The following is a 27,496-nucleotide window of genomic DNA, read 5'->3' as shown; positions in this document are numbered from 1 at the left end:
TTTGATGGAAAATCTACAAAAAGGCTTGAATTAATTTCCCAAGAGAAATATAGCTAAGAATCAATCTCTGCAGCCCAAAAAAACATGTGGAGGCTGTTAGGTACAGAGATAATAATATCATATATTGTTGTTAGACAGGTAGCCAGGCTTTTTGCAGACAAGCAGGATTTTTGTCCATCTAGAAATGGTAGACCTTGATCTGACTGTTCTCATCCAGCCCAAGCTGCACCAAACCAGAGCCACTGCTGGAGGAATGCAAAGGACTCAAAGGAGTCGGCAAGAGAGGTCTGGCAACTTGAGTGAAGGAAAAACAGAAGGACATGGCAACAGAAACTGGTAAGGCGCAAATAGGCAGAAGGACTCTGGCCACAGCCAGGCCTGGAAGAGAACTCACCTAGAAATGATTTTTTTTAAAAAAAAAACAACCTGGGCTTTCTATTGCCATGCAGCTGGTCACAGACCAAGTTAGAGGGATACATTTCATTAGGAGGATTCAGAGAATCAGGATTCATCTGATTCTCCCCCAAAAATCGGGATTTACCTGAAACAAAAAAAGGCTCCACTAAATCACTCAGAAGCAAATCCCTCCTAACAACTCAGGAGAAACTCCAAAAGAACTACGATCTTGCAAAGGAATGTAGAATAGAGTCCTCCCACCCATACTACCTGCCCCATTACTAAATCAGCATGGCCAAAAACAAAAACAAAACAAACAAACCACAAAACAAAACCAGAAATTGAGGGTTCTGGAATGGCCAAGTCAAAGCCCAGATTTAAATCCAATTGAGATGCTGTGGGTGATTTAAAGCAAGCTGTGCATGGCGTGAAACCCCTCGAGCATCACACAGCTGAGCAAATTCTGCATGGAAATGCGGAGAAAAATTCCTCCTAGTCAAAGCCAGAGACTGGTAGACAGTTATAAAAAATGCCTACTTGAGGTGGTTTCTGCCAAGTGGAGAAATACCCACTATTAGAGCCAAGGATGCACTTCCCATTTCCACTGAAGGAAATCTGTTAATTTTTGGATGAATAACTGTCAATTTTTCATTGTTTCTTTGTTCAACTACATCACCTTTAACCTTTACATATTGTTGGAGTCAAGATAATGTATTGATAAAGTCCACATATTTAAAAAAATTACAAGGGGTGTACTTACTTTTGCACATGGGAAATTCGCAATTATATGTATTTAAATTACAGAATGGATGACAAAATGTAACCGATGCACATATATCCTCTTTATCAATATTGTAGATCAAATATCTATAGGTTGAAGTATGTTGAAAAAGTCAAAACTTTCCGGGGGGGGGGGGTTTCTTACTTTTTCACATAATTTACAAGGCTGTGAGAGAAGGGAAGGGTGCACAGCTTTGTTTTCTGCAGCTTAATGAGAAGCTTGATGAACAACTCTGATTGAAAAGGAAAAGGGCAAGAAACAATCTACCTGCCAGGCCAAGCCCACAGCTGGATTCTAAACTCCTCTCCTGCCCCCATGGATACAAACTGTAATGCAGATTAGTTTTATTGCACTTGGCCACTATAGACACAGCTTATTATTTTCAGCATCTCTTGATCTCGATGCCTTTTTGGGAACTGGATGCAGTGAGAGATATCAGTTAGCAGCTACGGGGCTTAGACAGGACAAAAGGATACCCTTTGCAATCATTCTTGAAACCTTCCAGCCATTTCTTATTGGCATCAATCATGCGCTGGATGTTTGTCTTCTCAGCCTTGGAGCCCTGAAAGTGAGGGGGCTGGAACAGGCAGACTTGCTCACTGTTGGGAAGCAGATGGGGACAATCAACCAGGAAAAGTGGTCAAGCATCAGACAAATTGGTTGCGCTCAGGCAGTGACCTTAATCAGGTTGGGTGAAGTCCCAGGAGACTCAAGGAAGCCTGTGGGGAGGGTTTTTGCTCTTGATATCAGAACAGGCTTAATTCTCTCTAATATCTTGCTGTCTTCCTCAGATCTGAGGAGGACATCCCTTCTCTCTCCTGAGCTAGAGGAGGAGAAGAACATTTTGCAAGTTGCAAAACGGCTACACTAAAACTACTCCCCAGGAGGCAAGTCTTGTTTTATGCTAGCTGACATATTCAATGCTGTAAGGCAAAACACAATGATCTCAACTGACATATCAACTTGGGTGCGAGAAGATTCCTTACCCAGTTATTAAGGAGTCCAGCTTTTCATCCTGAACACCGAGCCCACCACATGGCAATGGAAACTTCCCTGAACAGAAAAGACTACATTTACCAAATAACAAAGAGCTTTCCACTGTTAGAACTATTCAGAGTCTAAAGGCAAGTTGTAGTTTTCATTCAGACATCAATCCATTTCAAGAGCTTTGGATTTTTCAAAAGTTTCCAATAAATCATATTACTTATTCCAAATCTAGTCTCCAAGAGCTGGGTAGATTTCTTTAGACGCTTCCATCCCCCAAACTCCATGTTTGGCAGACCAAATTAATTTTGGTTCAGACACTGGGTGTTCTTCAAAAAGTCCTTTCAGGAAAGATCTTTTCAATAACTAAATGGTTTTCTTTACTACTATTACATCATATAGCTCAACTCGGTCCTCATTCTTAAACCTAGATCAGTCGTCTATCAGGAAAGGAATTGGATTGCTGACTAGTGAATAAATAGAACACACTTTACAGGTAAACAAATTCTCAGCTTTTTCACATAGGAGGAATCATTCTACAACAGGTTCAACCCAACCAACCGACCAATGCATAAAAGCTGTACTAAATAAGAGCATCAGCAACTGTGAGCTTGCTGTTTCGCACACCTTTTGAAGAAAAGGACTCTATACCAAAGATAACTGAGTCTTAAACGCTTCTCACATGTAGGTCTTACATCAGTCCTTGAAGATGATTTGATTTATTTATTTATTTATTCTGCTCTTACCTCACTGGTGATTAAAAGCAAAGATGGTCATCTGTAAAGAAAATTCCCCATGTACTAGGCTACAAATAAAACCTCCTATTGGGAACACGATCTTTAGAAAATGCTCAGAACGCTGTTGGGATAGAAAACGAAAGCACCCAAAGGAGAAAACCTCAGCCATCCATCCGCTTTGAAAGGAAGTCTCAAACAAGACAAACAGCTCCTAGCACAGCTGCAGATCATGGTGTCACGCGGACTCTCAATAATCCAAACCCTACTTCTGGAATCTACCAATCATGCCTCATCTTTGGTGAGGGAAAGGGGGAAAAAAGGGAGAAGAAACAAGCTCTGCTGGTCCTTGCAGCTGAAACACTGAGCCCTTCAAGGAGGATTAGAGTTCAAATGGCATCAAAGAATCCATTCCCACCTGGGAAATACTTGCGCCACTTCTCCATCAGCATACTGTCCACAGACTGTCTGCTCACAGCAGCAGAACTGGGACCCGAATTACACCAGGCTGACTGGAGTCCAGCGGAAGGTGCAAATGGTGTGGCCGAATAGGCACGTGCCAGGGAGGTATAAGCAGTCAGAGGAATTCCATCCCTGCCTGGTGGAGTCAGTGACTGGCCTTGGGTGGAAGTGAAGAGAGACTGCTGGCTGTCGAAGGTACTCAGGAGATGAAGGACACAGTTCAGGTCACTGGTGATGCGCTGCAGTGACTCAGTCAAATACTGGGTCTTGTCAAAGGGAGAAAACTGGACATCTGGTTTCAAGTCAGCTGCTGTGAAAGGGAGGGGAGGGGAGGCAGGGAGAAAACTATTGATTATTACTGGACAAAGAATACAGAGGTAGTAAAGCTCCAAACCCAGAAAACTAAAATCCAGCCACAATTCAGAATTAAAAGCTTCCTGTATGGAGAGGGGGGGGGCAGAGAAGGGGCGGTAGCTTTCTAGAAGATTAAAGTTAGCTATTCAGACCAATTTAATCCAGCTATTCATCCACTCTGGGAAAGTAGAGGAAAAAAGACCCTGTCAAAATCATCAAGGAAAAACAGGGCTGCTGGTGGGAGTTTATGGGGGGGGGGGGAGAGTCTATCCTGGCAACTCTGTAAGGGAGATGACAAACCGACGACTGGACTTCTACGGGAGGGTTTCCCAGTTAAGGTTAGGAAGGTACAGAGAGAGAACATTTTAGTTGCATTGTTATGATAGATCCACCCTTCCCAAAGTCTCACTGTATTATTTTCATTGTTCATTTGTGTTCATTTTGGATTTTTAAGGGAGTTATGTACGTTAAGATTGCAGTAAAGGGGTGTGTGAAAGTTTAGGAATGTATTCTATAGCAACACTTGTATTAGGAAACACAAATCCTGACATACGCCATGTCTTTTTGGCAAGTAGGAAAAGTGGAACTATGGGTATAGGGTGTCCCTTCTGCAGCCCAAATGCTTTCCAGAATTGGCCAGAATTCTCAGCAGCTGCAGATAAGCTGAGCATGAATGGGAATGAAAGGGTATCTACCTGGAAGGTAACCAGGTTCACAAAAATGAGTGTAAACTCGTAGGTTGTAGGATGCTGGTCTTAGCATTCATCCACTTACTCTTGTGAGGAGACCGATCAGCACTCATAAGGCTACTTGTGTCTTCAGAGTCACTGAGGTCAAAAGTCACCATTTTCTTGCAGGCCACTCCCTTGATTGTATCTTCATCAGAAAACTAGTAAAGAAGAAATGGTTTTCCTTACTGTTCTGTCTCAACAACCTGGGATAAAAAACAACAGCCAATTGTCACCAGGCAGTGCCAGCTTGCTTAGTTTCTTTGACTAGGCCAAAATCGGCAGTCGAGCCAGGTGTTCACAATTAGCACAATCCCGAGTTACTGGCAGAGACAGTCATTGAAGCACCCAGGCCACCTTGTTCAGCACCATCTTCTAAAAGCACATCCCACGGTTAGATCTCAATCAGTTTTGAATAGGCAAAATGACAGGTAGATGCCCTGGCTGATTACATGACAACAACAATTAAAATGGGGCCTCCCCACACCCTGGGATGTGGGACGAAAGCTGCTCTGACAGTTCAGAGGCTCTTTCCCTCTACTCCTTCCCGCAAGGATAAGCAGCTGCAATGGCACTGAGGAAGACTTGCTGGCTGGCTTCCTGGCTGGCTCCAACAGAGCTACCTCTTCCAGAAGAGAGGTCTCCAGCTGGCTGAGCCTCTCTTCTTTCTTCTTCAGGAGTTCCTGCCCTTTCCGCATGGCAGATTTCATTTCATCTAGCTGCCTCCCTTCCTGGGGGGAAAGAAAGTTATATTGCGGTAACACAAGCCAATAAATGAGGAACTTTTGTTAGGACCGATTTAAATGTGTGCTGCCACTGTTATCCAATGTTAAAGTGTCTCTCAACTGTGAGCTGCTGCTTGCAGGGATGCAAGCGTTGTGGGAGAGGAAGGGGCCACCTGCTCGATCCTCTCCCCTCCCCACCCCGAAGTGGCTTGCAGTGTGACTCATTGCAAAAGCAGAAGGGGCAGCCCTTCCTCACTGCACTGCCACTTGTCCTACTGCCAAAGCAAGCCAGGTGGTTTCCCCTTCAACGGTGTTCTCAACCCCAAAGGAAGCTTTCTACCACTATCTGCCCGTTCCCCCTCTTTCTCGATCCCTTTTTCTGCAGGCACCAAACAAAGTTAGCATTGCCTGGATGAGTTGTTCTAGAGTTCAGCCTAGGCTGATGGTTTCAAGAACCGCCTTGCTTTGTCTGGCTCACCACTCACCTCTTCCATGCTCCTGTGCACTCCCGCTAACACCTGGGAATGGACTGAGTCTTGCACAGCTGGTGTTCCCTGGAGACCACCATACCAATGCTGCTTTGCTGCTCTCAAGGCCGTCTGCCTTTTTCTCACGGAACGAGTCTGGCACACCAAGAATTCCTTTGCTGTCTTCAGGGAGGCTCCCTCAGTGGAAATGTAGTGTCGTACTCTGTAAGAACAGGAAGGGGGAAAAATCTGAGCAAGATTTGCTGCTTAAAAGAGGCCTAATAGCCGCTCCCCTCTCTCCTGTCCCTACTAGCTGCCAAAACCTATAGTCACAGATATCACATGTACTGTTATTTCAGGGTATCTCTCCCCCCCCCAACTTACTGGTTCAGGAGAAGGCCGTTTTCTTCATTGCTTTTTGGTATTTCAGATGTCATTTCTCTGGAGAAAGGCTTAAGGATTAAACCATTTTTAAAGTTAAGTAACAGGCAAACGAAGCGGAAACATCAAGAACAAATATAGGGTGTGGTTCCTTAATGGAGGGAGCTTAAGTCAAAGCACTGGAGTATTAGGTAGGCAATATTATTTCCTATCTCTTCTCAGCCAGAGGATCTTCCTCCTGCTTACATCAATATCTGGAATATCTGATCCATATGGAATCAGACAGACAGTGATTTGTCTCTTCCAGATGGTAGCAGTGAAGAGCTCTCTTTTCGGCAGCAGGGGACTGGTTTTCACAGTTCCACGACCAAAGAGCCAAGGGAAAATCCCACACATTTTCAATAAAGCGTGGTTTTTTAGGTACTCCAGTCCCCGCACACCAGGCCTTTCCCAAATTTCGGCCTCCCCAGACCTCTCTTCTCCAGACCCAGAAGTCCATTTTCGTAAGATATACCCTACAGTTCAAGCCATATTTGAACCACTCCCCCCCCACCGCTTTCAAGAAGGTGGAGGAAGTGACTGTGGGAATCTCTTCTCCGGTGTAGCGACTGGTTAGGGTGGCATCCCTCACAAAAGGTTTTGTCTTTCCCATTCCTCACCGTCCCTTCAATATTAGCCATTTCCTTTTATAGGCAGAATTGTAAAAATCCATGCACGTTGAAGGCATTTAATAAGAATGCTGCCAAGAAACTATTAGAATTACATGCTACGATATATATATTGCTTTTCTTGAGCTATATTCTCACTGTAAAGTCCAGGTTGATCTATGCCACTAAAAAATAATTTTATGATGCAGAATGTTCCCCTTCTGTCTGGTTCCCTTCACCTCTGACCCTGCTTCCACTGACCTCTGGATGGTCCCCTTGTAGGTCTTCTACTCGGAGCGCTTCTTCCTTTTCCCTTGGAGAAGTTGCTTCACTCAATTCTTTATCCAGTTTCTTTAGCAGCTCTTGCTTGGCGCTGATGGTCTTCTCCAAGTCACTGAAAATGCCAAGGAAAAAGTCAGATGCCACCCAGGATCTACCTCTGAACTTCTGGCCCTCTCCTTTGGGTAGTGGCCAATTCTTGTTCAACATTTCGAAAGTGAAAGCTGAGAAACATAGCCCTAACAAGCAGGCATATACATAGAATGAAGGCTACTGCTAAGCTTGTAAGCCACCCTGAGTCTTCGGAGAAGGGCGGGATATAAATGTAATAAAAATAAATAAATAAATTCAAAGCATGGTGGCAAATGGGCCTGAAACACAGTGGACACCTCCAGATCAGATTCTCCACCAGTCACTGGCATGGCTCTACATGTACGTGTCACGTGGCTTATTACCACATAATACCTGGTCCATTCCTGTTTGTCTAATGAAGAACATCTCACCTGTTACTCCTCTCAAGCTGTTGCCTCTGTATCTGAAGCAATTCCACCTGAGACTCCAACTTTATTTTCTGATCCTGGAGTTCCGCCAGAGCTCTGTGCAGCTGCTGTAAGGTATCTTCAAGATTCTCCTGTGCTTTTTGATACTCCTCAAGGCGGGAATGAGCTGCCAAAGCAGCTTCCTGAAAAAAAAGGGGGGAGGGGGAGAGTCTAGCAGATAAAACTTTAAATATCCAGTTGACTTGCAAAGCTTTTTGGTAAGGTTAGTGCATCCTTGGCCACAGACAGATGAGCAGATACTCAACTGCAGCAGTGCCAAAGGGCAACTAATCCTGCCCGCTTGTTTCGATTCTACCGCTGCCTTCCCACTTGCGTTTAGAGAAACAGCCCCAGATTGTGTGAGTTGCATGCTAACTCGCTCCAGGCCAAAAATCCACTGACTTCTCTGGGCAAAAGTTCTTGCCTGCCACTTTAGAAAACGACCACTATACAGAAGACTCTAATGCTAGTTGGAGAACAACAGCATCTGCTAATTATCGGCCTTAAGGTAGCCCTCAGGTAAAGGAGGCTGGCTCAGAGTCAAGAGATGGAAACCTGCACCTAGAACTGTGCTGCTTCTGCCTCCCTATCGCCTCCCTCCCTCTGGCCATTTGCATCAACTGCAGGACGAGGCTTCCCTTATCTCACTCATCCTACGGAAAAAGAGATTCCTAGCTCACTGCAAGAGCTGCCAGTGCATACATTTCTTTCTTCTTCCAGCTGCTTCTCTTCTTCTAGGACCTGCTGCCTTTTCTTCTTCCAGGCCTCCTCCTACACATAAACGAGAAATAATCTACCTAAGCTGGGAAGACCACAACATTCCTCCCTAGGGACAAAGGTTTACAGGGGGCTAAGAAACCAGACCCGCTGCCAGCCCTGCATGTATGTTCCAGAGCACTGATTGGCTAGAAGCGCCCAGTGGTGGGATTCAAATAATTTAACAACCAGTTCTCTGTGAAACCACAGAACCCGTTAAGAGGTGCATGGGTAAAAAACAAGCTGGGGTGGGAGAGCTGCCCCATGCAGCCCGCACCTGCTTACTTCAGGGCCCCCGCACCCAGGCCACTCCCCGCTTGGTGACCTCCCCCTGCCGGTTCAGTGACCCAGCTGCCCGCCCGCCTCTTTCCTTTCACTCCCCTCCCAAGCCAGACTGCCATGATATGGAGGATGGACCTTACCCAGTCCCCCTCCACCATTTTGGAGCCTGGGGGGGAGTGATGGCGAAAGGCTCTGCTGACGGTGCGTAACAGCCGCATCTGCTCCTGGAGGGACTTTCTTCAGTTCCCGCCACCCGTCACCCTTGCTTTGCCCCCCAGATCACCACCACCTCCTTCTCCTCCGCCAGCTCTCCCATGGCTTGCGTTGTGACCAGGGGGAACAAGCCTCCCCTGCTGGCTCACTCTGCCAGCCCTGGTATCTCTCCACCAGCCTTCCATTGCCGCCATCGAGCACCTGCTTGCACGAAGCAGCAGCCCATGTGGGCTACCTTCTTCCCAGCCAAGAAAGAGAGAAAGGGAGAAAGGCTGCTTACAGTAGCTTCCTTCACCTCCCTGGATGTCCTTAAGTCTTCCTTCCTTCCTTCCTTCCTTCCTTCCTTTCTGCTGGTCCGCACTTTCTTGCTGCCCTGCTTCCCACAGGTTCGGCCTCGGCACCCACTTTGGACAGCAAACAGAAGAGCTTTGCTCTTTTTCTCCAGGAGGCCCTTTGAAATTGTCCTCCCCCCTCCCCCCCAACTTCGCTTTTCTGCCTTAGAATCCAGAGCAGACACTCAGCTTCCTACAAAAATCATACTGGTAGCTACCATATTCTCAGCTGACCAGGAGGAAAACGTGTCTGTTTTGCTATCCGAAGCTGGTGCCGAGGCCGAACCTGCGGGAAACGGATCCACTTCTCAAGGGCTTTGAGGAGCCATCAGGGAAGGAGAGCCTGGCTTTCCTCGCCCAGCTCCAGCTGGAGTAGTTTTCCCAGAGCTTAGCGTCCTTCCACACAAAGTGTCCTTCTTTTCCTCCCAGAAGCCAGGGAGGAAAGCAGCAGAAAATGGGGCTGCCACTTCCAAAACGGAGAAGGGAGACACCGGCCAATGCAGGGTTGCAAGGAAGTGTGCACAAAAAAGTGCAATGGCGGCAACGGAAGGCTGGCAGAGGGAGGCGGCAGGAGAGGCTTGTGCAGATTTATCATAACCGGTTCGCTGAACTCAACAAAAAATTAGGTATCAGTTCTACCGAACTGGTGCGAACCGGCTGAATCCCACCGCTCGAAGCGCCCCTTGAACAATTCAGGGCACCAAAGATTAAGTACAGGAAAACCTTATAAGGATCAAGAGCTGCTTAACTTTCAGCTCGGGCTCTATGCAGGAAATTCTACATCAGAGCTGTGCCAATGTTCTTCCTCTAGAGAGGCTGATAAGCCAAGAGAAAATAATGGCAAAGGCATTCAGATGACAGAGGTTTTCTGAAAAGAAAACATCATCTGGTCCTCCCAAAAGATACTCATGGAGATCTGTGTTATGCTTCAGCTAAGAGTCCAAGGGGCCATGTTGCGTTCTTCACCACTGGTGTAATGAGCTACACAGTTGTGCATGTGTGTGCTCACCTGGGCAGAGAGCTGAGCTGCTTTTGTCTGGGTATCTTTAGCTTGGAGCTCCAGCTCCAGCTCTGCATCCTGGGCTGCCTTCTCTTTTAGGAAGAAAGCCATAAGAGATACGAACTCTCTACCAAGACCCAGAAAAAAAGGACAGCCACATCACGAGGAATGAGGAAAGAACAACTAAGGTGCCAGAGCAAGAAGGGAACCCTCCCCTTGTAGCCATGGGAAATTCAAGAGGAGGTCCAAGGAGGTGGGAGTTACAGCCAGAGAGGCACCCTCAAACTCTTGAAGAAGCACTGCCAGGGTCTATCTCTTTTCCATGGGCAGCTGGGTCCCGTGAGGTCTTGCCCTCCAAAGGCTCCCCCTGTCACCATTTCCCCCACCTGCTCCTGGTGCTTCTGGCACAACTCCTTTAGCTTCTCCACATGTGTCTTTTGCAAAGCCTCTTGCTGGGCCTTGATGCGCCCCAGCTCCTCCTGTAGCCTTGCAAGCAGCTCAGCCTTCTGCTTCTTCTCCTGCCAGGTATAAGAGTTGACATGACTCAAGATGAAGGAGGGAAACAGTAACTCAGACTTTATCACCACCCATCTGGACTGCTGCAATATGGTCTGCGTGGAGCCATTTTTGAAGACCATCAGAAGGGGCAGATGGTACAAGATGCGAGGGCAGACCCAGAAATAAGCTTGGCACCGACTGGAAGGAGGGTGTTTCCTCCAGCCCATATCAATAGATTCTTCCTAAGAGAAATGGCTTGGAATTTCCCTTTCTAAGGAGATGCAGGGGGCTGAACCCAAAACACTAATTTTCAGTTGCAGCTCACCTGACAGCTCCCTTCAGAGTTAAATTCCTTTTCTTTAACTTTATCTATGGGGTTATCTTGATGTCCTTCAAAAGCCCCATAAAACTTGGCTGTGTCAATAGGCTTAGGGACTCTCAGGAAAATGTTGAATTAATGAAGTGGCTACATTATTTGTAGTATGTAACATCTCTCCTACCTTTTTAACAATAATACATTTTTTAATTGTAGAATATAATTAATACAATTATTTTATGGGTTTCTTAATTGTATGCTGCCCAGGTCTTGTGAGATAGGCAGCCACAAAAATATGAAAAAAATGTATGTATGTACATATTTGTATCCTGCCTTTATTATCTTTATAAATAAATCAAGGCAGCGAACATATCCAGCACAACTTCCTCCTCCTCTTTCCCCCAAACATCAACCCTGTGAAGTGGGCTGGGCTGAGAGAGAGGGACTGGCTCGAAGCCATCCATCTGGACTTCATGGCTAAGGTACGACCTGAACTCAAGTTTCCCACTTTTTGACCTGCTGCCTTAACCACTAGACTGCTATGTATTAGCTTGCACACAGTCGATATTGACAAAAATTACTGTGGATGCCTTATGCTGTACTTTATTACTTAACACATATGTTATTTTGGATGTTCTGTAGTTAACAGCTCAGAGTCTTTAATAGAATACAGTGGCATAAAAGTCTGACAGTCAGTCAGATAAATATATAAAAGATGTTTACAAGCTAGCTCCATCTCTCCCTCGGATGCTGTGACAGCTATAAGCCTGTTGGAGATTTTGCTGGGCATCCAACTTATTAGTAACCTTACCTTGTCCTCATGTTGCATCTGAATCCTAACTAGAGTCTCCTGGTGTATCTTTTGCATTTTTTCCAACTCTCTAGCATGTTCTTGCTCAACCTCTTGACGCTTCTCTTTCAGAAGATCACTGAGCTATGGTTGGGGTAAAGGCATCCAGATTAAACTGCTGTTATTCCCACCATCATCACACAATGACAACAAAAAATGCTCCAAAGCTGCAGTAAAAAATAGCACAGTACACCACACATGAGCTACTGTGACCCTTGTGCTGGCACAGGTAGTCTAATGTGTTGTGAGAGTCTGGCAACTTAGTTCTAAATGGCTGCCATTGTATCTATAATAGATCACCTGCCTCCACCCACCTCTTCAAGAAATAACCTGGGGCATTCTGGGGCTTCAGGGAGCTGGCTACCAGGTAGGCTAGAACAGAAAATCAGCAATACAGGAAGACCAGAATGGCGCTTGATTGAGATTGGCGATCATAACCTTGCAAATCTCACTGTGGTATATGTCCATTCCTCTATTCCATGGAATTGGGAAGGGGGTTGTCTGAGCCAATTCCTAATATTTTCTTATTTCCCAGACTTAAATAATGTTGCAGTTCCCCTTACCTAGGTAATAGTTCTTACATATTCCTGTCCCCTACTCTCTACACTGTCTTTTCTTGCCTTATCAACAGCCTCAGACTCTAGGAGAGCATCAGCGGCTAACTGGAGACACCCCCTGAAGCCCTGAGGTATTTCCGATGAAAGGATCCCCGTGGGCTTTAACTGGACTTTCCCTTTTAATGGGCCCTTAACAAGGTTGCCATCTCTGGAAGCCCTCCTATGCCAGTGCACTTGCTCGCCTGCTTTTAAGGATCTAACCTAGGGCCTAACTTCTTTCACAAGGCCTCTGGAAGCTACAGATGATGCAGAGTGCGGTGGCGCAGGCAGTTTTGGGGTGCCCAAGAACGGCCTCTGTAACACCAATGCGAGCTGCATTGGCTGCCAGCCTGCTTCCTGATGCAATTCAAGATGTTGCTGATCATCTTTAAAGCCCTTCATGGCATGGGTCCAGGCTACTTGAGGGACCCTGTCAGCCCACCAGGATTGGCCTGTCCCATGCATGCCCGCAGAGGAGGCACGCTGTGGGTCCCATCAGCCCATTCATTCCTGCTGTTGGGGTGCAGGAGGAGGGCCTTCTCTGCTGTGGCTCCTGCCCTCTGGAACATCTTGACCCTCCCCCCATGTGAAGTTGGCCCCAACCTTCCTACCTTTCGTAAGGGCTCTGCCAATCCGCCTGGGGCCCCAACGGGGAGCAGCACAGTGGAGATGGTTGATCAAGTAACAACCGTCCCATCTCCCTCCACTCTGCCCCCGCCCTACCCATGTGTCCTTAGATTTTAATGTTTGATTTTAGTTTATTTGTGTTTAAATGTACATGTATAAATCCATTTTTAGGACAGTGAGCCGCCCAGGGTTACCCTGTGGTAAGATGGGCATCCAATAAATTTTATAAATAAACAAATGCACTGAGAGGGGAGCTTAACAGTCTAACTCTAACTAATCAACAGATCCTGCACTAATGTGCAGACTTGATCCTGCATATTAAGAGACCACGATGTAAGAAATATGGTGTTTCCTCATTACCTCTCGCTCATACTCTGCTGCTTGATGTCTCTTCTGGTGAACATTTTGCTCCACACTCTTGAGCTCTTTTTGAAGTTCTGCTTCCTCTCTTCTCTGAGCCTCCATTATTTCCATCCGGAGGGCCAGAATAACCTAGCCAGGAGACAAAGGAGGAGCCTTCAGGGATCTCCAGCCAACCTGTATGGTGTGCAACCCACTAGAGATTTTCCTAGCTGGTGGATAAGACCATTTGCTTTTCTTAAGCTAACTGTAGTTCATTAAGTATTTAAGTTTGTGTTTACACAAATAGGCCTCTGTGTCTACATGAGGAACTTATAAAATTCCAAAAGAGTTTGCACAGGGTCTCCCCCCATCCCCAACAGTACTCTCAATTTTACGCCTGGCTTGCATATTCCTTTCCAGTTTCTGGCTATAAAAGCCACACTCGGGGAAATCCATACTTTCCTATCTTGATATATTAGGATTGAAAGAAAAGAGCTGATCTGCTTGACAAGAATGTCTTAGCATCCTGTGTTTTGCCTGTCCGATACTAAGAATCCCACAGTCCTCCTGACAGACAGGCCAAATATTAGGCAGACATAAGAGACTCAGTGTAAATGTACAAATTAAGGGGTGGGGAGAAATTTATACAGTTGCCAGCACCTCAGAAAATAAGGATAGCAAAAACAAAAAACAACACGGCCATCAAATAAGGAAAACCTGAGGGACAGCCATGAGTGGTCTCTGGGCTTCAGAACTCTTCTGCAGGTATTAAAAATCCACAGATGAGGTTCTGCATGGCAGAAACAGCATGAAGGAGGTACCTGCTCAGTTTGTGAAACTGGGATGAAAATTGGAGACCCCAACTCAGCTGCAAGAACAAGGACATGGCTTGTTCCGCCCTTTCTGACATGGATGTCTCACCTTCTGGTGCTCTTCTGCTGCTGCTGTTTTCTGTTGCTGGGTCTCTGCTGCCAGTTGCACCTGCAGTTCCTGGAGAGCCTGCCCAAGGACCAAGGAGGCAGCTTGTAACTAAGTCCATGTATAGCTTTCAAATTAGGAGACGGGCAGATATTCCTGATCTATATCCATAAATATTTTCACAGTTGTTTCGTATGACCAGTGGTCCCCAAATGTCTTCCTGACTTGTGTCCCAATCTACCTGTTGAATATATCTCCTTAATTTTCCTTACTAGCCAAGCATTTCACGGCTACAAGCAAAGATGGGAAACTGGTTTTGCACTGACAGCCAAATTCCTTTTGCAATAATAGTAAAACCAGAACTAGACAGAACTCACCCAACATCATCCAACGTGGATCTGCCCATTGTGGCCCAACCTTCTAATAGCGTAAGAGACTGCTTTTCTATCACCACTAAGCTTTATGTAGGAGTTTGACCCTGATGAGTATCAGCTGACTGAATTAATTTCTTCATGGACACATTTTCCATGAAAGATTCCCTCTTTTGAGACCCTGTAATGTGACAGTTTTCACAGGGCCCACATGTCCCATTGGAGCACTGTCCCCAGGCAGCTCCAGTCTTGCCCCAGGGGGCTTCTTCTTGTTGCCCAGCACCTGGGAGGGGTGAAGGGGGGCATTCTGAATCTGCAACCCAGAGCTCCTCACCAGTTCCTTTTCTCTGCACAACTTCTCCCTCAGTTCATTCAGGGCCCTCTGGTTCTCCTGCTCCAGCACCATCTGTTCAGCCTGCTCAGCCACTTCAGCCTGTTTTTTTATCCGTTCCAGAGAAAGCCACTTGTGCTCTTCAAGCTTTTCTCTCTCCCGTTGCTGAAAGGACTCTAGCTCCTCTTTCAGCTGGTTCAGTGCAGCTTCCTGTGCCAGCCTGGAAGGAAGCGATAGAGAGATGGCAAGAAGGCTTTTCTAAGCTTTCTCCAGGGAGCCGAGCTCCTTGGGATGCCTTGGTCCCAGAAACCCCCCTTTGCATCAACATTTTGACCAGGGTGATCCTAGGGCCAAGGAAACCGCAAATTGGAATTCATGGGCAGAGAATTTAGAATTCTGTCACCAGAAATTAGCACTCAAAGTTGCCAAAGTTTTCAGCAACATTATTTTTCTTCTTCTTGGTGATGGTGGGAGAGCTTCTGTAGAGGGGAGAGGATTTTATAACAGACCTCTGGGACCATGTCATGTACAGCTATGAGCTCTTCCAGTTGTACGGAGTTTCACAGAGAGAGCCTCACAACTCGTCCGCTGAGTTTCCCAAGGAACCTCCAGCATCAACTAGTAGAGGAAGGTGTACACCGAACACAAGGCCAGAGACCCAGGACAACTCGCAGTTGGCGGGGAAGGTTGATCAGGGAAATACCACCCTGCTTTGCTCAGCTTTTTATCAGTCAGCAGGGTGTAATTCAAGGTGCCAGTCATCGACTACACAGGCCTACCTAGCACAGGGCCAAGTTATCAGTGGAACTGCTGGACTGTTCCTGCTTGCCCTACCAGATCTAGCAAAGAGAGCTGCTTTGGGTAAACAGCTCCTTCTGTTAAAGAGTCTGATCTTGCTAGGCCTGGAGTCTTGCCTTCTTTGTTGCAGCACCTGCCTGTGACACAACATCATTCTGGGGTTGTGTATGGCCCCAACTCTGACAGCCTTTCATAAGGTACTAAGTGTATTAAGAGTATAAAGCCACGAAGTGGGTGTCTGTATGTATAATTTTTAAAAATAAATACATAATTATTGAATTCTGCTGCTTAAGTGAGATGAAACTGCAAAATCAATCCTATCTGACCCTTAAGTCCAAATGTTCTTGTCTGACATAAAAAGCAGCCTCACCCGTGAGGCAGCGACCTTCCCATCCACCATTCCAAACTAGGGAGAACGCGCCCATTGGGCCGTGGTAATCTGGACACAAGGCTGACTCCAGCCCTACAACCTTCACCGTGTCTTCCCCAAAAGAGGACAATAAGCAGACTTAAATGCAATCTGGTACCTGATCTTCTCCTTCTCTGCATTCAACTCAGAACGCATCTCAGTTTGATGTTTTAGAAGTTCCACTCTGGCCTCTTCCCTCAACCGTGTCTCTTCTTCCTGCCTAGTTGTCTCCAACTCAGTTTTCAGTGATCTAACAGATAAGCAAATAGTAATTTGGGGTGTGAAAGTAGCTCCTAAAAACAAAAAGAACACCACCACTAAAGTCGGCAAAAGCCGACAGCATGAGTTCTAAGCAAGGAAGATGTGAATGAGTAAATATGGCTCTAGAGAAAGATTTTAAAGAGGCCATCTTGCATGTATTTTGGGGTCAGCCCTGGCAACATTCCTTGAAAACAGAATGTAGAATCAACCGTGCAAAGTAAGTTGTGACATTTTTGCATGTGATATTCTAATCTTTACAACCCAAAGTCTCTGAGGAACCTTCCAATCTCATTCCTTCCAATTCAATTTGTTTATAGATTAGTCATTCAACCATATCAAGAAGTTATAAAAACAGCACAATAAAAAGTGGGAGGCCATAGTTTTGATATGCTGCTGCTCCTGAAGTCAATCCCAATCTGTTCTAAGTGGCACTTAGACTTTTCTGCATGCTTTTTAATACAGAAGTCATGTTTCTCCTAGTAATATGCAAATTCACTCCCAACAAAAGGTATGCCAAGTTATTCTGACTCAACATTTCTTAGGTTTTCCTTCCACATCCTTGTCCCAGAAACCACACTGAACTTTCATCTTCTTGCTGTCTTCTCATCCTTCCCCCTTTTCTGTTTACAGTTATTGCTAAACTAATCAGACAATGGGTTGATTGAGATGTCTTCCCCATCCCACAGCTTGGCAAATCCCTGGGGAATAGAGGCGCTGGATGTTTACTACAGAGAAGAGAAAACTGTGAAGAGCTGATGCAGAAGACAGGCAGAATTTTTCAAAGTTCCAAAAGATGGAATGAAAAACAATGGAAACAAGGTTTGGTTGGACATCAGAAAAATGGGAGAAAAAATGGAGCAAACAGACAGTCTTGGGAAGAGGTGGAATCTTCTCTGGAAGCCTTTAAACAGAGAATACATGGCAATCCCTCAAGGAGGCTGAAGTAATGAATTTGGATCAGATGTTCTACCAAATCCTTTCCAGTTCTAGCACTCTGTATTTTAATCCCTGGTGACTGAGAGTCAATGTAGTATAACATTGAAAGTATTAGACAGAAACCCAGTAGGAGGAGGTTCAGTCTTCACACGTCCACAGAGATCACTTAGTGACTTCACTGTAGCTCTACTGCATCTCTCAGGCTGCTTTCATGGGAATAACTTATGTTATTGTTTCATGTTCGAAACTTACTACGTTATAAGCTATTCTGGTTAAGAGAGAAAAGACGCATACAATCACAATGCAGGAATAGGAAAAAATGGAAGGAGAAGAACAACCAAAATATCAGGCAATGCAAGAGTTGAATGCTGATATACACCAGAGTCCTACACAGAACACAAATCATATCAATCCAATCCACAAGTTATGAGAAGCCCCGTGGATCTTTCAAATATCTTCGTCTGTATTGAACAAAGTTACATAAAGACAGTCAGTTATTCTTTTAAAGGATGAGCTTTTCCTAAAAGTTTCTAATTAAGTAGCTCCTTTCATATTTTCTCTTGGGATTTTAGATCTCACTTTTGCAACAAATACTCCTTGCCTCCTTGCAGTAAAGAATCTTAAAACACCAAGACTTCGTACTTGCACCCTTAATCTAAGTAACTGAAGATGAGAGCTACTGGCATTTATTGGCTGGGGGTGGGGGGGAGAAGAGAGGAAGGAAAACCAAGTATCTATTGTATAGGTGCAAAGACACTCACCTGAGGGCAGACTCTTTCTGCTGATGTAATATCTGGATCTCTTCTCCCTCTCGCAGTTGCAGTTCTTCCTGCAAATTCTGAATATGTGTCTGTTTTTCTTCCAGCAAATACAGGTTTGTTTCTTCCACGTTGGTTATTTTCTCCAGTGGCCCCCCAGTATGGATATTCCATGGCTTTATTGGATTAATTTCAGTCTCAAACTCCCTATTAAGAGAAACAAGTTCACACTAATTATTACTTGAAATGGATCAGGGTAGCATACAGAAGCCTAAAAAGACCTGATGGATGCAGAAGAAGGACCGACTAGCAAATGGAAGTCTACTTAGGACAATACTTTATCACCCAGCAACGCAAATGCCAATTCATTCAATTCTGATATCCTCAGGTTGCTTCTAGCTCACACCAAGATGCCTGAACAATCGTTTTAATCTAATGTGCTTTTATCACTTGCATTAATGTCACTTTTTACATCTGCAGCTTCTCAAACAGGAGGAGACACAGAGAATCAAAATACGGCAGGGGCTCAGAAAGCACTCTTTAATCAGTTGTTCAGCTCAATATAACATATCAGCTCATCCTGGTCCCTGATATGATCTCCTTTCTAAGTTGAAGGAACCCACTTGTTTTATCAGAATTTTTAAAAAGTGTTTAAAACACCTATTTTGAGCAAACGTTTAATAATATTTGAATTTTATTTATACATATTTGGCTTTAAGATTTTTTTTTGTTTTTCACTGTAAACTAGTGAGAGGCATCAGTACCATAATGATGAATGAATCAGTAAATAAATGAAATGCACAGCATTGCTACAGCCTCTGTTCTACTCTTAAATGTGTTCATGAAAACCAATGCGTAGAAGCTGTTATTTTCAGAGACGGTGCACTCTTAGCGACCTGGTCACAGGCTGGTCTTCATTTGGGGCTTCCAGCAGCCCAAGACGATGTTGTTGACCTTTAAATCCATAATGCCAGCCTATGAAAAATTGGTAACTCTCAATACCAGCCAAATAACCTGCTCCGAGTAACAATCCATTATACCCAACCACTCGCAGGCAGTGCTGCCAGGAGGACGGTGGGAAACAAGTGGAGACAGAGTGGAATTAAAAGAAGCGAGCCCTGCAGAAAGCCAGGTCTTGGGGGATGGATGTGTAACAGCCATGCTTTCCGCAAAGGATTTGGGCTTCTATACCTCTCTTCTGCCACAGCAGATCCACTATTTTGCTCCTCTCCCAAGCTGCCTTTGTCCTTGTTTTTCTTCTGCACCAAACAGTTTTTTTCCTGCAACAGAAAGGAAACATGGAAGCTTCGCCACAACAACATATTTCAGTGAAAAGGTGATGAATATCACAGATCCAATCTGGACAAGAAATTTCTAGATTTAACTGTGATAGCATGATCCGATGCAAGATTTTACATACTGTACTTTGAAACCAACAGGAAACAGTCATCATAACACCGTTATGCGTGTGAAAAATTGCAAGGTATGTACAATACTTTACACTGTACTGCAAAAGAGAATAAGGGAACTGATGGAAAAAGATTGAAAGAAAAAGTCAAGAGGACCAAATCGCTCAACAAGGTCTGGAGGATATTTAAAAGTACAATAACTGACACTCAGCAAGAATGCTGAGTCCAGAAGAAGTTAGCACAGCTCTGTAGTCACGTTCAGGAAGTTTTAAAACTGCCAAAGGGGCCCTTTAAGAATGTTTGCCCTAAGGAGAACAGAATGGAGCATAAAAAGTGCATGGAATGCAAAAATAATTTCAGTAGTGCACCTGGGAAGAAATATTAAACATTAAACTTTTAAATATACATTTGAAGAAGGAAACTGCAGTTGGGTTGTAGACAACGAAGGAGCAAAAGGAATGCTTAGGGAAAATATAGAGATTAGTAAAAAAAAAACCAGTTAGGCTTTCTGTCTCTCTTTGCTATGGAATGGATAGGCTTTGGATTGACTCTCACAGGGAAGAAGAACCAGAATTGTTGAGCAAATTGAGATGACAAGGTACTCTAGATTATTTGAAGACATTACAAATAACAAATCATTGAGTCCTCATGGTATCTACCCCACAGATCTTAAAATAGTTCAACTGCGGACTTGCGGACTTCTTAGAAAAAACATGTAATCCCTCAAATTGGGCGTAGCGCTAGAAGGTAGCAAGTGTGGCATTGATTTTTAACAAAAGACCCAAGAAGATGCAGAAAATTAGTTTAATGTCTACTCTTTGGAAATTGGCAGAAATAAACAAGCATAATGAAGTAAGCCTGGTGAAAAGAAAATCTGTATGGATGCCACAAAGGTAAATCCTGACTGTCCTTTGAGGTAGGCCAGGTCTGAAAACTTGCACTACAGAGTTCCTATCACTCTATTTTATTGTTAGAGGATATAATATCAGAATTTCAAAGTCCCTCTCTCGATACCCAAGAGTCAAGACAGGGCAGTCTTGAATTTCTTCCTCAGCCCCTCCTGTCTTTCCGGGCAAAGCTGATGTTTCTGTCATCGTTGTTGCACACATCCTTCGAGGCTCTCTCTATACTCCTCTGCAAATATTGCCTCAACGAATAGCCAGTATTTCTGAAGTTCAACAAACATGCGAACAGAAGTAGCTCTGTGATATCATATACACAGACTTTGAAAAAGGCTTTGATGATGTTTCTTATCAAAAGGTCTTGTGTAAATTTCTGGTCACGGGTAAGAGAAGCTGTTTTTGGATGCATTGCTAACTGATTTTAAAAAACACAACTTACTTCCTCTTTCGAAGTGCTTTCAATGATGGCTCTGTTCACCCCAAATTTTGGATTGTTCAGGACTGGAGGTAATTCAGCCACATCCAGGACTTTTTCTAGAATAAGATTCTGGAAACCAAAGGCCACAGAAGAAAAGAAAAGCATGTGGAAAAGGAAAGTTATCCTGGAGATACAACCAACCAACACAAGGTTGTTGAAGAACATAAAGGAAAACAAATTATGGGCACTAGGTGGCCTGGGGTATTTCTAGGACTGCATTCTTGAATAAGTTCTTCAGGAACCAATGAGTCTTGAGTTCAAAGATGTAATTTCAAGATAACAACTTGGTTTGGGATAAAAAAGCAAGTAATTGAAGAACCAGCATTGAGCACAGAATCCTAGACGAAAGGAACCCTGGAGAAAGCCTCCCCGCCCATTCCTCCTCCACTGTAACGCGTTCAGGGAAATGCCTCCCCCTTGAGTTACAGACACTGCTCTCAGCCTGGTCAACCTGCATTTTAAAAGACGGATAGGTTTTCGAACAGATTAGTTGCTCAGGGTTCCTTCTAACTTTATTAATCACCCTCATTAACTTGGTTCAAACTTTCCTGCGGGTTAGGGTGTTGACCTGCCTGGACAGGCCAATTCAGTTCTGTCAAGGTGCTGCTTGGTGCTTCCTGGTGCTACACCATTTAATTTTTAAAGATAACGATGAGCAGTTTGAATTGGGTTTGGAAACCTTCCGGGAAGCAGCGCAATGATTTTAGGATTCTGTTACCTTGTATACAAAGGGCCACCACGAAACCAGGCAACTACTGCATTTCACAATAACTATAGTTGTTGAACCACATAAAACACATTTAGGACAGACTAGAAAGTGGTCCCCATAGCATTAAATGCACTCTTGCCCACTTCATTTTACAGGAATACATCACCCCTCCCCTGCCATTTGGGAGCTGATTTCCCAGGCTCACAGAGGCAACGCTGAGAAAGTCTTCAAAGACTTTCTGGGATACATTATGAACAAAAACACATCCCCTTCAGAGATGGGGATGTGTTTGATGAAAAAAAGTACTACCTCACTGACCTCTTTCTTTTCTGTCACATCAGGTATCAAGTAATGCAAACAAGCTTCTTCTTTTTCCTCATTTTTGGATTTCAAAGTATTTTTTCCATAACTGCTGGGCTACCAAAGGGAAACCAATCAAAATATCAGTGCACTAAGATGCGAAAAGGAGTCACAAAGCCAGTCCAACCTGCAGTCACATCCCCTGCAATTAATTGTTCAGAGCACGCTAGTCCTACAGAGCTTTTCCCGTTTGTTCTTAGGGAGCTGTGAAGAGCACTGGATGAGAAAGCCACAATGTCACATTATCAGGACACAAGACTCTCTTGAAAAGCCTGGACCAGAGAAGAGAAAAGGGAACATCTGGATGGGCATTGTGAGAAACTAAATGTTGGAATACTTTGATCCAATACTGCAGGACTATTATAGTGTTATATATTACGAGAGAGGGAACAAGTCTTCTCCCACCTTTATTCATACTATATATAGCTTTTATCTTGACCATCTCTCCAATCTTGTCCAGTATTTTAATTGTAATCTACACTTTTGCAAATTTTATTCTTTTTTGAAGTTAGTTTAAAGTTCCACATGCAGTCACACCACCAAATATAAGAAAAAATATAAAACCGTAAAGGACAAACAATGTACAAGCTTTATTTCAATCATTTTATATGAAACTTTTTTCAGCTGCCATAATCTATCAGTCTTTTCACCAAGCTCCCCAAAAAGATCCTGAGATCCTTTCTCTGGTTGCTCACTATTTACTGTGTACGCAATCAGGATAGGGCTTTCTCCCAACAAGCATCACTTTGTACTTGCATACGCTAAAAGAAATTTACCATTTTAATAGCTGTTCCGCAAGCTTAAGTGGATTCTTTTGGAGTTATTGAAAACTTTACTGCTCACTTCTAAGTCCAGATAATTTCTGAGCAATTTAATAATATAAACAGTTCCCTTCTTAAAGCTATCTAATAGAGGACATTCCTATTCCCTCTTCCCTGTTCCTTTAAGTATTCAGTAGCCAGTCAATAAGATAGACACAAGGTAGGAAGCTGGAGTTCAAATCCAGACAATAATTCTCGGCTTACCGAATCTTAGACCAGTTACTCATTCTTGGGCTAACCAGCCCTCAGAGTATTGGGATAATACAATAGTTTATAGTGGGGGGAAATCTGTCTTCTCAGAGAAAAGACAGATTATAAATGCCAGCTGCCTACCTCTTCAATTCCATCTCCGTCTTGTGGAACCCCAACCCTGCAGGCTTCCTCCATCAGAGCTGTATTGTGCACCAGCTGTTCTCCGGCCTGGTTGTCTTGTACGACGCACGCCTGACCTTCACAGGACTTCAATCTCTCTTCTTCAAGAGCTGCTGCTTTTGCTACTGCTGTTTCTGTAGTTCCTTCTCCAGCAACATCAGACTCTACAGTGTGATCAGAACCAGAACCAGAACCTTTGCTGCTGCCTTTCTGACCCTTGAGAGACTTGGCTACACTTGATTCTGTCGTCCTAGATTTCTTCACCATATGGAGGACGTGTTGATAGAACTTCTGGTCTTCTGAATAGCACTCACTATCTGACTGATTGTCTGGGGAACTTTGTGCTTGTATATTCAAAGCTTCAAAAAACGGCCTTTGGGAAGAAGGCAGGTGCTTTGTGGGATGTTCAGATTCAGAAGAGCTCTGTAAGTCCCAGGAGAAATTGTCTACTTCACCCAAGACCTGAGAAGCAAGGTGGTCAGACAGGCTGCTAGCAACACTGATGCTATTACCACTGTCGGATTCTATCTTTGGAATGTGTTTTTTGCCCTCTGTGAATTGTTCTGGTGTAGGAGATGACACTTCACTCCCTGAAACTCTTGTCTTGGCTCCAAGCTCAACAGAACCCTGCAAATGAGGATGAGGAACAGGAGCCTCGATATGCCATGGGCCAGACTCTGTGGCCTGGCGTTGTTCAGGAGAGTTCTTTTTTTTCCTTCTGCTCTCCTTTATTCTCTCCAGTGACCTCGATACTTCATTTTGAAAATAATGGATGTCACCTTGTCCCTCCAAAGTCCTGGATGCAATCGATGTGAAAGCAGCGGCAGAAGGAGAAAGCTGCATTTCCTTTTCAACACTACTATGCAAGAAGTCTCCCTTCCTGACCAGTCCGTCTCCCTCTGCATGGCCTTTCTCGCAGTCCTCACCTTGTTTTTCTCCCTCTAAGAACAGTCTTTTCTCCTTGACTCCCCCCAGGCCTAACACAGTCATAGTTTGAGAGGATTTCTTCAGTGTTTGGAAAAAAGGCTTTATGAGGTGGATGCTATCTACGTCCTCAGCTTCCAAGTCTGATAAAACACCATCAGCAGCTGCACATCTGGTTTCTGTATTGGCATCTTTGTGTGCTTGATGATTAACGTCTGACCTGCTGGAGGATGCATTTCTTCCAAGTATTTTCTCCACATCTGCAAGGATCTGTTGAGTCCGGTTTGATTTTTCTGGCAGAAGAGGTTGTAGTTTCCCTGGGGCAGGGCTTGATAGCAGCCTGGACAAATCACCTGTCTCTGAGATCTTTCCCTTGGGGTTTTTCAGGAAGGAGTCATTCTGTGTCACCAGGCTGCCCTGTTGCTCTAGGTCAGGACTAGCGTGCTCTGAATACAGGATAGGAGATGATACTCGATAAAAGGACGTTGACAGAAGAATCCCTGGCTCTGGTTGCATCTCCTAAGTAGGCAAAATCCATCAGGTTAGTGATTTTGTAAACAGGCTAACTTTTCTTCTATAGGAGCCTCGCAAGTCTGCATTTCTTGCTCTTGCTTGCCAGAGGAACCCACCATGATGGTTGCCAGACTTTTGATATCAGATGTTTGAATAACATACACAGTTGCAATAGTTTCTATGGGGGGGGGGAAAATTCAAGGCAGCTAATTTATTCAAACCCTGCCAAGTCTTCAGCACTGGAGACTGGAAGAAACACCCATGAAAAAAGAGCAAGCGCCAAGGCTAAAACTGGCCTCTGCATTTCTGGAAGGGTTTGAAAAGTGGTACAAAATACATCATTATCTCCAGTTATTTCTTAGATTTTTTTTAAAAAAAGAAACCTCTCCCAGCTGTGTCAACCGAAAGTGTAAAAGTTGCTAGTCAGTTGTATTTAAAGCTCAGGTCCTTTATCCCATGGGGGGACAGGTCTTTGGAGGGAGGGATGAACAAGAACAAAAGGAGAAACCTGGAGGATTTTATCTGTTTCCCTATTCTGATAGCGGAAAGCTAACGCTTTGTTCAAGTACTCACCACAAGATTCTTTGACAAGTCTCTTTCTTTCTTATCCTTTTTCTTTTCTGCCCTTTTCTTCTTTTTCTCTTTCCTTTTAACACCACCATGTTCCAGAATTTTTTCCCTTTCCTGAATCACAAGTTGGCGGTACCGCTCATCACACGGATGGTCCCAGGTTGACTGGCCATTGGCAAAATTGAAGTAATAGATATCACCAGTGGTATCTTGGCTGCAGAGAGAGAGAGGGGGGGGGAGAGAGCGAGCAAGGAGCAACTGCTCAGGGAGACCCTCCCCAGCAGGAACTGGAGGTCCCAAAGGACAGAGAAAAAGAGCACGCCAGGACTTATCATGGGGGGGATGGGGTGCGCGTTTGTGACTGTGGTGCTCAGACTCCTGTCCTGCTTCATCCTTTCCGGGAGAACCAGAGGGCATCACATGGCCTCCCAACTAGAGGAACGCAGCGCGCTTTCTTTTGCTTCAGGAAACTATGGAATCCACTGGATTTGATGGAAAACGCGAGCGTCGCCACCGCACCCGAAGCCGGCGGTCCAGTCGAACTTGTTACCCAGGCAGGAAGGCTTTGGGGGGGGGGTCCGCGGGGGGCTGGGCCGTTGCGGCGCTTCCTGGGACCGGCTGACACGGCGGTCAGCAACGGCTCTCCGGAGCGCCTCCGGCCGGCTGGCCTCGCTTCCCTCCTGAGCCTCCAGCCCGGCTGAGCGGCAGCATCGCCTCCACCCGGGACCTTCGGGACCGGCCAGAACCGCGCCCGGCAGGAGGAGCGGGAGAGCCGCCCCGGCCGCAGTCGCTTACCACGGCTTCCACTCGGCGGGCAACGGGGCTACGATGCCCTCCCGGGCCAGCCACATCAGCTCCGGCTCGCGCTCGGGATCGATGCCCACCACGCGCGCGAACTCCTGGATCTCTGCGGAAGTGAAGCGCCCGGTGAAGCCACCCCGCCGGGCCCCGGCTGGCCGGAGGAGCCCGCCCGCCCGCCCGCCCGCCCGCCCGCGCACCTCGCTCGCTGGGGATGTAGCTCTCGTCGTAGTCCTCCTCCAGGATGAGCTGGTCGCCGATGCGCAGGGCGGGCCCGGCCATGGCCGGCGGGGGAGGGGCCGGGCGGGCGCCACGGAGCAGACGACCGCGCGCCCCGCTGCCCCAACGGAAAAGCCCCGCCCCCGGAAAGCGACGCGGCCGTTGCCATGGCGCCGCTCCGTTTCCTAGCGACTTGGCGCGCGCCGGCCGCCGGGGAGGCCGCGGCTCGGAGCGCTGGTTCTCCGCGTTGTTTGGGCGGCGAGCGTGGAAGCGGCGGGGCGAAGCCCCACGGCCCGCCCGGGTGGACGGACCCACGTGGCGGCTTCGGCCGCCCTTCCACCGCGGCGAGCCGCGCTCCCGATCGAGGCGGCCTCACCGCCACGAGGCGCGGGGTTTTGATCTACGCCCCGAACACGCACCCGTCGTGCGGCAGCCAGCGGCGACGGCTGCGCTTGCCCCGATGCCCACTGGCCCTGCCCGCGTCGGCTTCTCTGGCAGCTGCAGCTTCCTCCGGAGCCGAAGGATGGGTGTCGCCCTTTGACGCCTTCAACGGCTCGGCGCCAACCGCAACATGAACGCGCCCGGCGGGACAGAAACTGCAGAAGACGCTTCGGTTTTGCGATGCCGCGTCGGTAGCGCCAGAGGGGCCTGCGGAAGGCAGTCTCCGGAGAGTTGCTCTTTGACCACCCCCCCCCCCCCGCTATTTAGGAAGACGGTAAAACCGTCTTTTTGTAGAGGAAGTGGGAGAGCTTGTATGCAATGAAATTTCATTTTAAGGTATGCTGATTAGTGTACATTCAAAGTGACAATAAACTTGTTATTCCATTCTAAATTCTCTTAAGGTAAAAAAGATGGTATCGGTTGTTTACTGTCATGAGGTTGGATATAAATCCCAGCAATGCTGGGCTTATTTGCAAGGTCTCCACGCAGGTGCCGGGAGGGACAGAGCAGGACATTGTACATTGTAACAGTGCATTGAAGATGGAAGAAATAGGTGACGTAGGTAGACGTAAAACATTTTAATAAATGTGTCAATTTCAAAACTAGCACTGAAGGTAAAATCTAACCTCACTAACTCACTTTAATATTAACCAAAGCAATACATTTATGTATGTTTGGTGAAGTATATCTTTAAAGTTAGCACCCAACTCATCATCATAGGACATATTCTTAAATCTTCTGAGAGTCAGGCAAAGAGCCGCTCTCCAGGGTCCTGTCGCACAGTTCGGTTAGCTGTGCAGAGAAGGCCCTTTCCTAGGGGCCTGTCGCTTTACTTTCTGGCGGGGCGGGGGGGGGGTAGTTAGAAAGGACCTCCTCTTAGCAACAGAATCCTTTCTGTGTCCTAGCAGG

At 45.8% G+C, this 27,496-nt stretch overlaps 1 protein-coding gene across 6 annotated transcripts; it reads right to left on the bottom strand.

Annotated features, from left to right (window-relative positions):
• On the bottom strand, window positions 1-26,262 carry CEP164 (centrosomal protein 164). Of its 6 annotated transcripts, none has more exons than XM_081333802.1 (25): window positions 26,128-26,262; window positions 25,925-26,036; window positions 25,133-25,343; window positions 23,084-24,565; window positions 21,879-21,986; window positions 20,822-20,929; window positions 19,263-19,351; window positions 18,075-18,278; window positions 16,235-16,366; window positions 14,913-15,129; window positions 14,211-14,288; window positions 13,308-13,439; window positions 11,686-11,808; window positions 10,435-10,578; window positions 8,180-8,248; window positions 7,442-7,620; window positions 6,921-7,053; window positions 6,016-6,083; window positions 5,650-5,854; window positions 5,063-5,170; window positions 4,486-4,600; window positions 3,314-3,667; window positions 2,164-2,230; window positions 1,654-1,776; window positions 1-287 (listed from the first exon to the last, which is right to left on the bottom strand). In XM_081333802.1, exons 1-25 carry the CDS (start codon window positions 26,207-26,209, stop codon window positions 179-181), a joined length of 4,752 nt encoding a protein of 1,583 aa, XP_081189928.1. In that variant the 5' UTR covers window positions 26,210-26,262; the 3' UTR covers window positions 1-178. The 6 variants fall into 6 exon arrangements, 5 of the variants coding, with proteins under 5 accessions (XP_081189928.1, XP_081189925.1, XP_081189926.1 ...); XM_081333799.1 differs by having other exon boundaries at window positions 3,314-3,664; window positions 26,128-26,224; XM_081333800.1 differs by having other exon boundaries at window positions 10,447-10,578; window positions 26,128-26,224.
• Between the last annotated feature and the right edge of the window lie 1,234 nt (window positions 26,263-27,496).

Source organism: Vipera berus (assembly GCF_964194415.1).
Source record: "Vipera berus genome assembly, chromosome: 8".
Classification (NCBI taxonomy): Eukaryota; Metazoa; Chordata; class Lepidosauria; order Squamata; family Viperidae; genus Vipera; species Vipera berus.
This window is presented reverse-complemented; position numbering and strand designations above follow the sequence as displayed.